This window comes from Odocoileus virginianus, chromosome 20 (genome assembly GCF_023699985.2).
Source record: "Odocoileus virginianus isolate 20LAN1187 ecotype Illinois chromosome 20, Ovbor_1.2, whole genome shotgun sequence".
Classification (NCBI taxonomy): Eukaryota; Metazoa; Chordata; class Mammalia; order Artiodactyla; family Cervidae; genus Odocoileus; species Odocoileus virginianus.
Genome location: NC_069693.1, coordinates 20,847,871 through 20,860,367, shown reverse-complemented (window position 1 = coordinate 20,860,367; position 12,497 = coordinate 20,847,871). Strand labels below are relative to the sequence as shown.

The window sequence follows — 12,497 nt, the reverse complement described above, 5'->3', positions numbered from 1 at the left end:
ATGCTAATTGGTAAAAGTGTTCAAAGGTTCTAAACAGTAAAGATGCAAATAGGTTAGAAACATACATACCATTAAAAAGTTTGCACAAAGTATGCCAAATGTGTTAACAGTGGGTTTTTTTGGGGTGATGATAGTTTAATGGTTTTTTCATTGTACTTTTCTGGATTTTTCTATGTTTTCAGCAATAAACACTGATAAACGAAAGACTGGCTAAAAACAGGAATACAGAAGAAATTGGTACAATGGTGCATCTGGAAAGGGTCTGGAGCAGCAGCCAGCATAGGAGAACCCCTTCATTTTCCATTTATACCTTCTGGTGTCTCCTAAGTTTCAAAAATAAATAAGTCAAAAATTTTCAAAGAAGATGAAGAAATACTAAGCCACAGTTACTGTGAGTGAGGAGAGCGTGAAAGGAAAGTGCTTTCAGCTCCTGGGAGAGATGAGACTCAAGGTCTGGACTCCTCTTGGGCTCAGAGTCCATCACAAGTCACCCAGGACCTGACTAGGCCAGTGACTTCATTCTGTAAGGTCTGCTTCATCTGACACCTGTCTGGTCAGGAATCAGGCCATCTCCCCAGAGTGGCTTTCCTAGGGGTAACGGCAGGTAGGTCAGGGGAGGGATCCAGTGGACACTGGTGTAGGACCTTTGAGCTGGGACCACCTGTGTCCCCGGAGCCTCGCAGAGTAGGACCCAACACAAGTAATGAGTGGGTGGGATCCCCCCAAACTCCCCAGTCACCTTCTATGTGTCAGGAGAATCATCTAAAAGGACCCTGCCCTGCTCCCTCATCGACCCGAGCAGGGAAAATGACCAAGTGGCCTCATCAACCCCAGTCATTTGACCTGTGAAGGGTACCTGATGAGTACTAGATAAGGCCAGATAAAGAGCAACTTTTCTGAGATAAAAGCCTGATCCTTCCTTAATCACCTCCGGTTCAAATTTGCCCTGAAGTTTCCTTTATCCAAAGAAGGTGCAGGATGCTATCTCTGCTCCACACGAGTGCCTTCCGCTGTACCCCCAGGAGGCCAGTGAAGCTTCCTTCCAGCTCCCTGCAGAGACCCAAGGGACGCCCTGTGGTGGCCAGGGCAGGCCCGGCAGTGTGCGCACGCTGGCAGCCCCGGGAACCACAGCAGCCTGGAGCGGCAGGTGTCGGGCCCAGGAATCCAGAGCTTTCATTCACTCTTTAGAGCCACAAATCCGTTCTCTTCCTTTGTGTTCCAAGTACATGACTTTGAATCTTAGAGACGCTTTACACAAAATAGGTGGAGAAAAGGACTATTCAGAAAACATTTACTGTGATTTGATGACAGTCAAGCTGTGGTTCTGAAAGCAAAGCAGAAACAGTATTAGGGAAATTTAGGATGGAGATGTTTCCTGTGTCCAGGTAAGTTTATGATCGTACCACTTCAGAAAGAGAAATACTTTCACTGAAAATATTTAATTTAAAAAGCTGAACACAAGAACTACCGTGACTGTTCAGATGGGGAAAGCAAGCCCCCCCAGGAGTGTGAGAACCTAGTCTGGCAGCTAGTGGGGGAGGGGCAGAGTGCCACTGGCATTCTTGGCTTCACTCAGCAGGCAGACTGGCCCCCCCTGAGGCCACTCAGAAGTCACTGGGCGGTGGAAGGATAATCAAGAGGTAAACTTGATTCCAACAGGAGCCAGCCCCCCCAGGTCTCAAGGTGTGGGGGGAGAGGGGCTGGTCCTGCAATGGGTGCCTGGACAGGCGTCATCTTCTTGCAATGAGATGAGAGACTGAACGTGCTGACCTTCTTCTGGCTCCTGTGTGAGCAAGTGTGGACTCAAAAAACCACCACCACATGGCAGCAGGCACAGCTTTGCTATTCACCAGCTTCCCCCTCAAAGGCTGTCAGGACACACAGGTGCACACAGCCATAAAGCACAGCATCTTCTCCAATAATTTCCACAACATGATCTAGCAGAGCAGCAGCCTCTTCAGCAGGAGATGCTGCTACAGTTTAGGTAATATTTTAATGATGTGGGCTTCCCATAGCTCCCCGGTCACCTCCCATGAGTCCGGGGAATCATCCAAACGGACCCCACTTCCCAGGGCCGAGGTCTAGTCATCGTACTGCACTTCTGCCCGCAGCTCCCTGGTGACGTAGTTGGCCAGCATCGCCAGCAGCTGCTTCTGCAGGGCCTCGCTGCCCATGACCAGCATGGTCAGCTGCACGGCGTCCGTCCACTCCAGGTGCCTGATGATGGCCGTGGCTTCGTTAAAGAGCTTCTGCTGCTCGGCAGGCGGTAGCTCCATTATGATCTGAGGAACTGGCTTAAACTGTCCGCTCGTCATCCATGCACCTAACAGACCCCCGACGGCCCCCCCTAGAAAACAGGAAGGGCTCAATTAGTCGGCCTTATTCATAAATGATGGCCACAGGTTCTCGCTGAGTGCACGTCCACCATCATGACGAGTGAGCACATTCGTGAATGGGTCAGGACGGGCTCAGCTTCATGTCTGCTCCACCAGCAGGGCGGAGGGCAAAGGTTTACGTGGTCTTTGATCCATTTGGCTCAGATAATTGACACTCACACATGCCCTCTCCTAAGCTCTGCGCTCACGGTGCAACATGAAGCATCTTGCCCTCTGAGAGCTATGCTAACTAAAATCCTCATGGGCTGAAGGTTTTCATGCTTCCATAAAAACCTCTCTCATCTCAAAGGAGAGGGCTGAGAAGCAAATGCATTTTCAGGGAGAACCATCTCTGATGAGGCTGAGCTTCCTCCGCTGGGTGGCTAACATGTGCCTGGGCCCTGAGCTTTGAAATCTCTAGTGGAACCACCCCGGTTCAAGGACCCTGGGGATGGCGACAGATGACAAGGTATTTTCTCCTGAAGCAATGTTTTTCATACAACCCTTCCAAAGTTGTATGATGATAAACAACAAATTTAATGTATTCAACTATTTCTTTTTCTGCTACCCCAAAAGGGCACAAACATTACTTTTATATGTAAATTTATTATTATCAAAGTCAAAGCATGCTATCTTGGGACCAGAAGAGTTCCAAGTTCAATGGAAAGTTCTCTTTAAGCAGGTCAGGTGCAGCCTGCTACAGGAAGATGTCCTAGGGTAAGGGTCTCAAGCTCAAGTGTGTACAGGGCCCAAGCAGGTCACTGAAAGGAGTGAAGTGGGCTGAGTGGGACTGTGGTGACCTGGAGAGCTAGGTACTTGTCTAAAGGAGAAGTGGCTACCCCATGCCAGCCAACTGCTGCCACATGGAATACCAGGTTTGTATCTTTTAATAGTCTTACAAGTTTTAAATATTGGTGATCGGATACTGAAAAAATGCAGGCTGGCTGGACTTGGTGACTTTCTTCAAAAGAGAAGAGTAGGAAAGGGAAACAGTAACTGCGCAGTGGAAAAGACTGACAGACCTGCACCAGTCAGGTGATCAAGCCGAGCATCTCAAGGAGGTGCAGTGAGTATCATGCGTCCCTGAAATGAGTGACGAGAGGCGCCACGGTATTCTTCCCAAAGATCCACTGTCTACTCATGAGAAGGACATCAGGCACACCCAAACTGAGAAGAGTTCTCCAAAATACCCAACCAGTATCAAAGCAGCAGAAAACAAGACTAGGGTCACCCTCAGAATGGGAGAAAGCAACCGACAAGGGATTAGTCTCCAATATACACCAACAGCTCATGCAGCTCATTATACAAAAAAAAAACCCAAACAACCCAAACAAAAAATGGATGGAAGATCCAACTAGGCATTTATCCAAAGAAGATACACAGATGGTTAAAAAGCACATGAAAAAATGCTCAATATCACAAATTATTAGAGAAATGCAAAATCAAAACTACAAAGAGCTATCACTGCACATTGGTCAGAATGCCCATCATCAAAACACCTACAAACAATAAATGCTGGAGAGGATGTGGAGAAAAGGGGACCCCCCCTACACTGTTGGTGGGAATGTACACTGGTGGGAATGTACACAATGTGCTCTACTCAGTCATGTCTGAGTCTTTGCAACCCCATGGACTGTAGCCTGCCAGGTTCCTCTGTTCATGGGATTTTCCAGGCAAGAATACTAGAGCAGGTTGTCATTTCCTTCTCCAGGGCATCTTCCCAACCCAGGGATTGAACTCGCACCTCTTGTGTCACTGAGATGTGAGTTACCACTGTGCCAAATAGTCACTATGGAGAATAGCATGGATGTTCCTTAAAAAACTAAAGACAGAGTTACCGTATGATCCAGCAATCCCACTCCTGGGTATACACCTGGAGAAAACCATAATTTGAAAAGATACGTGCACCCCCACATGCACTGCAGCACTATTTACAATAGCCAGGACATGGAAGCAATCTAAATGCCCATCAACAGAAGACTGGATAAAGATGTGGTACAAGTGTATGGAATGTTACTCAGCCATAGGAAAGAACAAACCAATGCCATCTGCAGCAACATGGATTGTCATACTGAGTGAAGTCAGTCAGAAGGAGAAAGACAAAAAAAAAAAAAGGAGAAAGACAAAGATCATATGATATCGCTTATATGTGGAATCTAAAAAAAAAAAAAAAATGTACAAAAGAACTTATCTACAAAACAGAAATAGAGTTATAGAGGTTTTCTACTACAGAACAGAAAAGAAACTTATGGTTACCAGAGGATGAGGAGAGAGAGGGATAAACTGGAAGACTGGGATTGACATAGACATCCTATGCTACATAAAATAGACAACTAATAAGGACTTACTACTGTATAACACAGTTCTTTACTGGGATTCCCTGGTGGCCCAGACACTAAAGCGTCTGCCCACAATGCAGGAGACCTGGGTTCAATCCCTGGGTTGGGAAGATCCCCTGGAGAAGGAAATGGCCACGCACTCCAGTACTCTTGCCTAGAAAATCCCATAGGTGGAGGAGCCTGGGGTGGTGGTGGGCACGGTCCATGGGGTCGCAAAGAGTTGGACATGATTGAGTGACTTCACTGTATAACACAGGGAACTCTAGTCAATACTCTATAATGGCCCACATGGGGGAAAATTAAGAGTGGAAAAAAAAATAATAAAACTGGAGAGACTAAGGAGACATGAGGATTAAGTGTGTGGTCTTGAGCTAGACCTGGGGCAGAAAAACACCTTGGATGCGGAAACTGATAAAATCCACATATAGCCTGAAGAATAGTTAACAGTTATGTTAGGCTGGGTTTCTTAGTTTTGACAAGTGTGCCGTGGTAATATAAGATGTGAACATTAGGGGAGCTGGAACTGGATGACACATACATGGAAATTCTCGGCATTGTCTTTGCAACTTCTCTGTAAATCTAATATTATTCCAAAATAAAAGAGTTTATCCAAAAGAACGCAGCCTGAGCCAGAGAGAACCCATTTTCAGGCTGGACGCAGCCATCAGTAAGTAAATCTTGCAACATTTTAGGAAACCAAGTGTGGAAGCACCTGGTAGCACACACCTCCTAAGATGCAGGAAACCGGCCAGCCTTATGTCTTGGAGGCTGAACACTGCCCTGGACAGACTTCCCCCCACACGGAAAGGAAGGAGCATTCCAGGGAGGGAGGGTCAGTCACTTACAAGTTTCAGTGAACTTTTCCCCATGACACCAGTGAAATGCTTAGTGCTGACAAGAGCTGCACTCATCTGCACTAAACCTTTATGAGAACATCAATATCTGATTTAGAGTAGCACTTAATGCAAAAAGTCGCCAGGAAATATCGACCAAGAAATTACCAACTCTTTGGAGAAGAGAAAATTCCTTTGTTTTCTGGGTAAAATGATGCTCCTGCCCATGACCTAGGGGCTTCAAGTAGCCAATCCCCGGGGTTCCCTTTGCTGACAGCTTGTCCTCTACCAGCTTTTGCTCAATCTGAATAAAATATGTGCTCCCAAAATGGCATCTGGGCACAGCTATGTGATAAATGATCCCAACTAGCCCTTTTTGAGCACATCAGATGGGGTGGGAGTAAGATAAAGGATGCCACTGAGGAAGATGGCAATGGCCTTGTCTCCTCCCCCATGGGAATACTTCCTGGATAGCAAGAAGCTGAAGTCAGGACTCACTAACTCACTGCGTTTGGAAATGGAAATGTATAGATGGAAGATCAAGGGTCACCCACAAGCTGATTTTTTTCTCCTCAATGTGGCCTCAGCTTGATACAATGTTCTCAAATGTCAATGCTACTATTGGAGGGAAGAGGAGAGCTGGAAGCCTTTCCCGTGAGCTGGGAAGAAAAGCAGTCATCTCTCTGGCCTGTATTCATGTGAAGACTACAAGCCACATAGAAAGGGTTTCCACCAGCCTGTGAGCTTTCTCAGGCTCTGTATCCCCAGCACAAGCTACCAGCACAAAGGAGGCATTCAGTAAATACTTGCTGAGCCCAGGGCAGCAGACCTAGCCCTGTTTTGCAGGGTCCATCTGACATACCTCGAGGAAGACCTTATCTGGCCCCTCCACAGGTCAGGCCTGGACAGCAGCCAGCTCTCTGACAACACCCCCGGCCCACAGTTCAGACCACAGGAATTCTTTCTGCTCCTAATCCAAAGGAAGCAGCTTCATTCTAGCTACAAAGAAGGATGGGAAGATCAGCCAAACTTTCATTTACTGCCAGAAACAAGTTCCCAAATAGAAGCAGGTGGTAAAAGAAGGGGCAGGGATGATGACCACTCTAGGAGCTAGCTTGTTGCTTTCCCCGAGCTGGACTGCTTACTTTCAGACTAGGGAAGCACTCTGTGAATGAATTCATGTTCAGTGGCTCTTCGGCATCACCCCTCAGAAGGTGCTCAGGAAATCTCAGCTTCCTCTCTGGATGTCTAACGGTGATGGGGGGAGGCAGACTGTCCAAAACCCGGGACACCCTGAAATCCTCTGGCTCTGGGACACATTCTGGGAGAAAGATGTCCTCCAGGCCTTTATGACACAGATGCCTTTTGAGAGAGCCCTGCACTTCTGAGACACTCACACAGAAGCTGGTGTTGTTTATAGGACTGATTATGTGCCCAAAGATCACTTCACAGATGTGACCTCAACTCGACAAACCTCACACAGGACAGAGGCTTTTACGATGTCTCTGTGGTCTCAAAGGCCTTTTCCCAACAACCGCACCGTCCCTGTGGGGCATCTGCACTTACCAACAGCTAGTCCTGGTGGACCGCCCACCAAGCCGCCAACGAAGGCCACGGCCCCGGTGACCAGGGCACCCTTCCCAGAGTGCTTGACGGCCGCCTTCATCTTCCTCTCCTCGGAGATGGAGCACAGCAACCTCATGATGTCCTCCACCGCCACGGGCATCATGGCAGAGCTCGGGGTAAGCGCTCCTAAGGACAGCTGCAATGAGTGAAGGGCCTTTCCACCCAAATGTTACTCTTCCTCAAGTTTTAAGGAAGGTCCCCCATTTTTGGCAGAGAACAGGATCTCTGCCGTGTGCAGGAGGGACAGCACACATCATGCGGCAAGTCCTTTGCCAAACCGAAAGCAGGGCAGCAGTCAGTTATTAAGTAGACGGGATCAGCAGAGTGGGTGAAAGGTCTTCTCTGCACTCTAACTTCTGATTTATGACAGATTAAGGGACAATCCTGGCCACATGCTCCACCAGTTCATCACGAGTGATGCAATTCTGAGCTCTCTTGTGTCAGGGCCCTTCAGCTAGCCCAGACAATCCCCACGCACAAAGCTGGGCCGAGTGCACAAGTCCCAGCCCTGGGTCCACTTCTCTGTGACAGGGCATCTCGGCTCCCGCCAAGCCAGAGAAGGGGGAGGCACAGACTCTGTAACCACACAGCCTTGTAGCTACAGGATGACCCAGCAGAGTGGCAGGCTTATCACCTGTAAGAAGAAGATAAACCACCTACAGGCTGGATTCCTACAAGGTGTTAGCAGAATGGACGCAAAGTCTCACCTGGAGCGAGACTGTTAACACTGCAGACTCTCAGATATGATGGTTCTAAATGAACATTCTCTTCCTAACATATACCAATGGCTTCAACAAGCAACCACTCAGAGTCAATCCAGTTTTACTCATGGGGTATTAAAGGCAGGGGCAGGATGATATGGTGAGATGAAACAGCCAGAGAATAAAAGAAATCAAAGAATTCCATATGGGTGAATAGATGACAGATGGATGGACAGACTTTGGAACAATGACCTTTAGAAAAATTCTCTGGGGTCAGGAAACTGTTTGCCACACTAGCAGGAAAAAAAAGGCCGGGGCAAGGATGGAGGTAGGGCAGGCACTAACTACCCCTGGGTTGGTGGGAATGGAGAACCTTGGCACTGATGGGCCTCCTGGCAGGACAGGAAGTAAAATCAAAACAGCAACGAGCGGTTCTTCTTCTTCCAGCCTTGGCTGGACCCAAGGCTTGGGAGGGCACCTTCCTCTCTCACCAACACTTCCCTTTTCAATGAAGGCTGTGAGACACAGACATTTACAAGGAATCTGATCATGGAAGTTTGAAGCAGGACCTATTATTCAATATCTTTTGGAAATATGAGTTGTTTTTAAACCCAACGAAAATCCAGAATTACCCTAATGTAAAATTATCCTCCCAATTCTGAGAGAGAACTCTGAGACTTTAGAACAAATTTGTGGATCTACACCAGTCAGAACTTCTTTGTAGTCCCAGGGGAGGTAAGTGGGAGCCTCTTCTCCAGGCCCTGAAAATTTACCCTCTTTTCTTTTTAATATTCTTTTTATTTTTTGCCCACACTATGTGGCAAGGGGGATCTTAGATCCCTAACCAGGGAGTGAACCTGTAGCCCCCTGCATTGGGAGCTCAGACTCTTGACTACTGGACCATCAGGGAAGTTCCTCCTTTTGATACTCTTGATATCAGTGATTCTCCACAAGCACATAGGAGTCACTGAAGACCTTGTTAAATACTATCCATATAGGTAGGGTGAGATTCTGTATTTACAAGCCCCCAGCTGAAATTCTGCCCTCATTTTTGAACAGCAAGACTCTATGCCAGAATGACTTAAGATGTCTGATATCTGCTACTCAGTCCTTGAATTCAGAATGCAAGAGGCGTGCTCCAGATGTGTCCATTTACCAGGAGTGTGAGAGGCAGTGGAGGGGGAAGCCCTGCAAGGCTCCCCAAGGGACTAGAGGGAAATTCAGGTGTGCTTGTCCTTGCTCTGGCTCCCAGGCGTCCTGGATCTGCTAAAATGCCTCCTGGCTTCCAGGCCCTTCTGTTCAGCAGAGGTGACCACGTGCAGGCATAGCACATGCCCCAACCCTCTCCTACCTGCAAGACAGCCCTCTTCCACCCTTCCAGAAGTCAAAAATTTTCCAGGCACAAATGTCAAGATGACATTATAGCATTATAACAGCTAAGGAATTGCACTTAGAAATGGGAGGAGGGAGGAAGTAACCTGATTTACCCAATAGCCATGGGCTTGTAGAGCTATGCAAACAAAATGTTTAATTTCAGATACCTATTAAGATAACCAAAGGAACTAATCTCATGATAAAACCTTTTAAAAAGCTAAAAATCATCCTATAAAATACCTAATCACCTTCTAGCTTAGCTCTGGTTTACATCTAGCTTTTTATCTGTCAGTTTTGCAGAAAAAAGGGAGAAGAAGCTCAGGTCCTGGGAAGGCCCCTTGCATTCCCAGAGGCATGAAGACCCTGAGCCTTGCCACGCTTGATCTGCAAGGCTGGTTTCCAGGCCAGCACATTCTGCTCATATGCCAGGTTTTCTGCAGAATTACAGATCTGTATTCTCCAAACAGTTTCTGCACAGCAAGAAAAGGCATGTAAAAGAGGCTGGAGATACATATCCACTTCACCCTGTATGGTCTATTAAAAAAAAAAAAAAAACAACCAAAACCAGCTTCCAACTTGCTCTGAATGACTTTAAGTCAAAACCCACAGGGACTAATGAGGCATCATTGTGCAAACACCACTTTTAACCTCCACTTAGCCCAGTAGAGTCAGCACAAGGTGCAAGTCCAGAGCTCTGTATGACTAGTGGGCCAGCAGGTGCCATGGTGTGTGGAGGGGAGAAGTGGCCCAGCTCCTGCTGGGTTCAATGGATCCACACCATGAGTAGACCACTGGCATGGTGGCTGCCTCCATCCAAGAGGCCGCTGGTTTAATTTCCTTGTAAGAATCATTGCAGAAGCTGGAGCATCAATAGATTCTTGTGGAAGAAAAGTCTGCAGCACCATCTCCTGAGTCCCTGCTAAAAAGCTCAGCCTCCCAACTTCTCCAGGGTTGCCTGATTGAGGAAGGAAGCCAGTCCCGTTTTTTCTTCTCTCACTCCAGCTGCCTTAGTCAGTGAGTGGCAGAGAAGTGGGTGAAGAAGGAGGAGGCAGCCCTCTTTTGGGACAGACCTCAATGGGGTGGGAGGGTGCCCCCCTCCACAACCATATCTCACCTATTTCAGAATCAGATTTGTCCACAAAACAGACTCGGATCACAGGAAGTCCATCTGCCAGCCACAGGGAAGGCAAATGCCAACGTGAAGCCCTGGTTTCTTGCAAGCACCCAAGCTGGTCTGCTGATTATAGTAGGAATCTGGGGGAGAGTGAGATGAGCCTGGCCCTGGGACTGCAGCCTGGCTTTCTGAGATGGACCAGATTGTGAGATGAGGAGAGGAAGGCTGCAGAGCTAACACAGATCTCCATGCACAAAGCTCTTTTAAAAAATTTAAAAAGCTGGGCCTCTTAAGATTCAGTGATGTTGTTCACCTGCAATCCTCAGTACTTTTTACTTCTCTGGTGGACTTTATTATAAAGCTCCAGTGTGCCCACTGGCTCCTATAAACCATGTCTTTCCACCTCTCTACACCCCAGTATAGGCATTGGATCCCATCAGCAAATACAGTCAGATTAGACTTCTAAAAAATGGATTAGGGACTTCCCTGGCAGTCCTGGGCTTCTCTGGTGGTCAGCTGGTAAAGAATCTGCCTGCAATGTGGGAGCCCTGGGTTTGATCCTTGGGTTGGGAAGATCCCCTGGAGAAGGGAACAGCTATCCACTCCAGTATTCTGGCCTGGAGAACTCTATGGACTGTATAGTCCATGGGGTGGGAAGAGTCAAACAGGACTGAGACACTTTCACTTTCTGGCAGTCCAGTGGTTAAGACCACCTTCCGGTGCAGGAGATGAGGGCTGGATCCCTGGTGGGGGAGCTAGAATCCCACATGCATTGAAGCCAAATACATAAATAAAATAAAATAGTTGCTAGAATTTTAAAATCAAGAGATTTCACATACACCTCAGATTTCTGATTCTCCTGAAAAATCAAAAGCACAAGCCACACAGGATCGGCCTTCTGCAGCAATGCAGGCCAGAGCTGAGCAGGGTCCCACAGGAGCACACCTTATCTACCTACTTGGCCCTTGAGCAACACCCTCTCAAAATATTCCTATTTCTTTAAACAAACAAAAAGGATAAAGAGGGACTTTCCTGGCGGTCCAGTGGTTAGGACTCCCCGCTCCCAATGCAGGAGGTACAGGCTTGATCCTGGGTCGGGGAACGAAGATCCCACATGCCCCACAGTGCGGGCAAAAAAAAAGACAAAGAAGCTATCAGTCCCCACAAGGCTAGTCTCCCCGCCCTAAATCACTAACATCCCTTCCTCATCATCTGTAATCTGGCGTCCAAATTCTCTCCCCAGAGGGCAAGGCCAGGAGTGCCCCACCCTGCGGATATAACACCGCCACACGCGCACCCCGGTTCCTGCGGGAAGCGACACGCGTGCGCCCGCGCACGCACACACAGGAGTTCCTGCGGGCGGCGAGAGCACACACATCCCTTCGTTCCCCCGTTTCTTCATAAGGAAAATAAATGGACTGAGACCGTCTGCCCTGGCGCTGCTCCGGGTGCCCCCTTGGCTCCGGCGGCGGCTCGGGCCCTTTACCTGCGGAGGCGGCGCCGCGAGGTCACAGGCCGGCGGGCGCGTGGACAGCAGGCCTCCCCGCCGGGCGCGCAGGCCCCACCCCCCAGCCTTCCGGCTTGTCCGCGCGGGGCCTTCCGGGGCGCCGCCCACCGGGAGCGCCGCCGCCTCCCCTGCCGCTGCGCTGCCGGCCCCGGCTCCGCTCTGCGAGCGCCTGCCAGGATGGGGCGCCTGGAGCGGGATCGCTGGGGCCCCGAGGCCGCGCGCAGCCCTGCCCTCCACCCGCTCACCCCCATACTAGGTCGGAGTTCCTTTAGTTCTTGCTCAAGCCCGGGGGCCTCCTGGGAGGCCCTGTCTCGCTTTGGCCTTTCACTCACGACCGAGACACTCCCCCACCCCTCGTGTCCCGGTTCGGGAGGGAACGCCGCGACCTCGGCGAAGGGCTGAGTTAATGTTCGCTGAATGTACCTGGCAGAGTCAAACGTCAGCCGGCCGCAGTGCGGACACCGGCGGCCTCTGCGTCTGGGGGTTTGAAAAGATTTTGCGCCCCCTTTCTCTTGGGGTTCCAAAGAAAGAGGAGGTCCAGCTTCCGGGGGAAAGCTGAGGTTGGGGAGCCTCCTGGGTGGGTGCAAAGGCGTGAGGGAGGCGGGTCAGAGAAGGGCCAGGGGATGCT

At 49.2% G+C, this 12,497-nt stretch overlaps 1 protein-coding gene across 5 annotated transcripts; it reads right to left on the bottom strand.

The window, feature by feature from the left end:
* Positions 1-1,274: 1,274 nt before the first annotated feature.
* On the bottom strand, positions 1,275-11,961 carry C20H19orf12 (chromosome 20 C19orf12 homolog). Of its 5 annotated transcripts, XM_070451026.1 has the most exons (4): positions 11,849-11,961; positions 8,248-8,389; positions 7,114-7,299; positions 1,275-2,347 (listed from the first exon to the last, which is right to left on the bottom strand). In XM_070451026.1, exons 3-4 carry the CDS (start codon positions 7,274-7,276, stop codon positions 2,082-2,084), a joined length of 429 nt encoding a protein of 142 aa, XP_070307127.1. In that variant the 5' UTR covers positions 7,277-7,299; positions 8,248-8,389; positions 11,849-11,961; the 3' UTR covers positions 1,275-2,081. The 5 variants fall into 5 exon arrangements, with proteins under 5 accessions (XP_070307127.1, XP_020752623.1, XP_070307128.1 ...); XM_020896964.2 differs by lacking the exon at positions 8,248-8,389 and having other exon boundaries at positions 11,849-11,954; XM_070451027.1 differs by lacking the exon at positions 8,248-8,389 and having other exon boundaries at positions 11,788-11,888.
* Positions 11,962-12,497: the final 536 nt, after the last annotated feature.

Excerpts from the sequence above, each read along its gene's own strand:
- C20H19orf12 (XM_070451026.1), bottom strand. The coding sequence starts at position 7,276 with ATGATGCCCGTGGCGGTGGAGGACATCATGAGGTTGCTGTGCTCCATC. Across the intron at positions 2,348-7,113 it reads TCCACCAGGACTAGCTGTTG|GGGGGGCCGTCGGGGGTCTG; the intron begins GTAAGTGCAGAT and ends CCTGTTTTCTAG.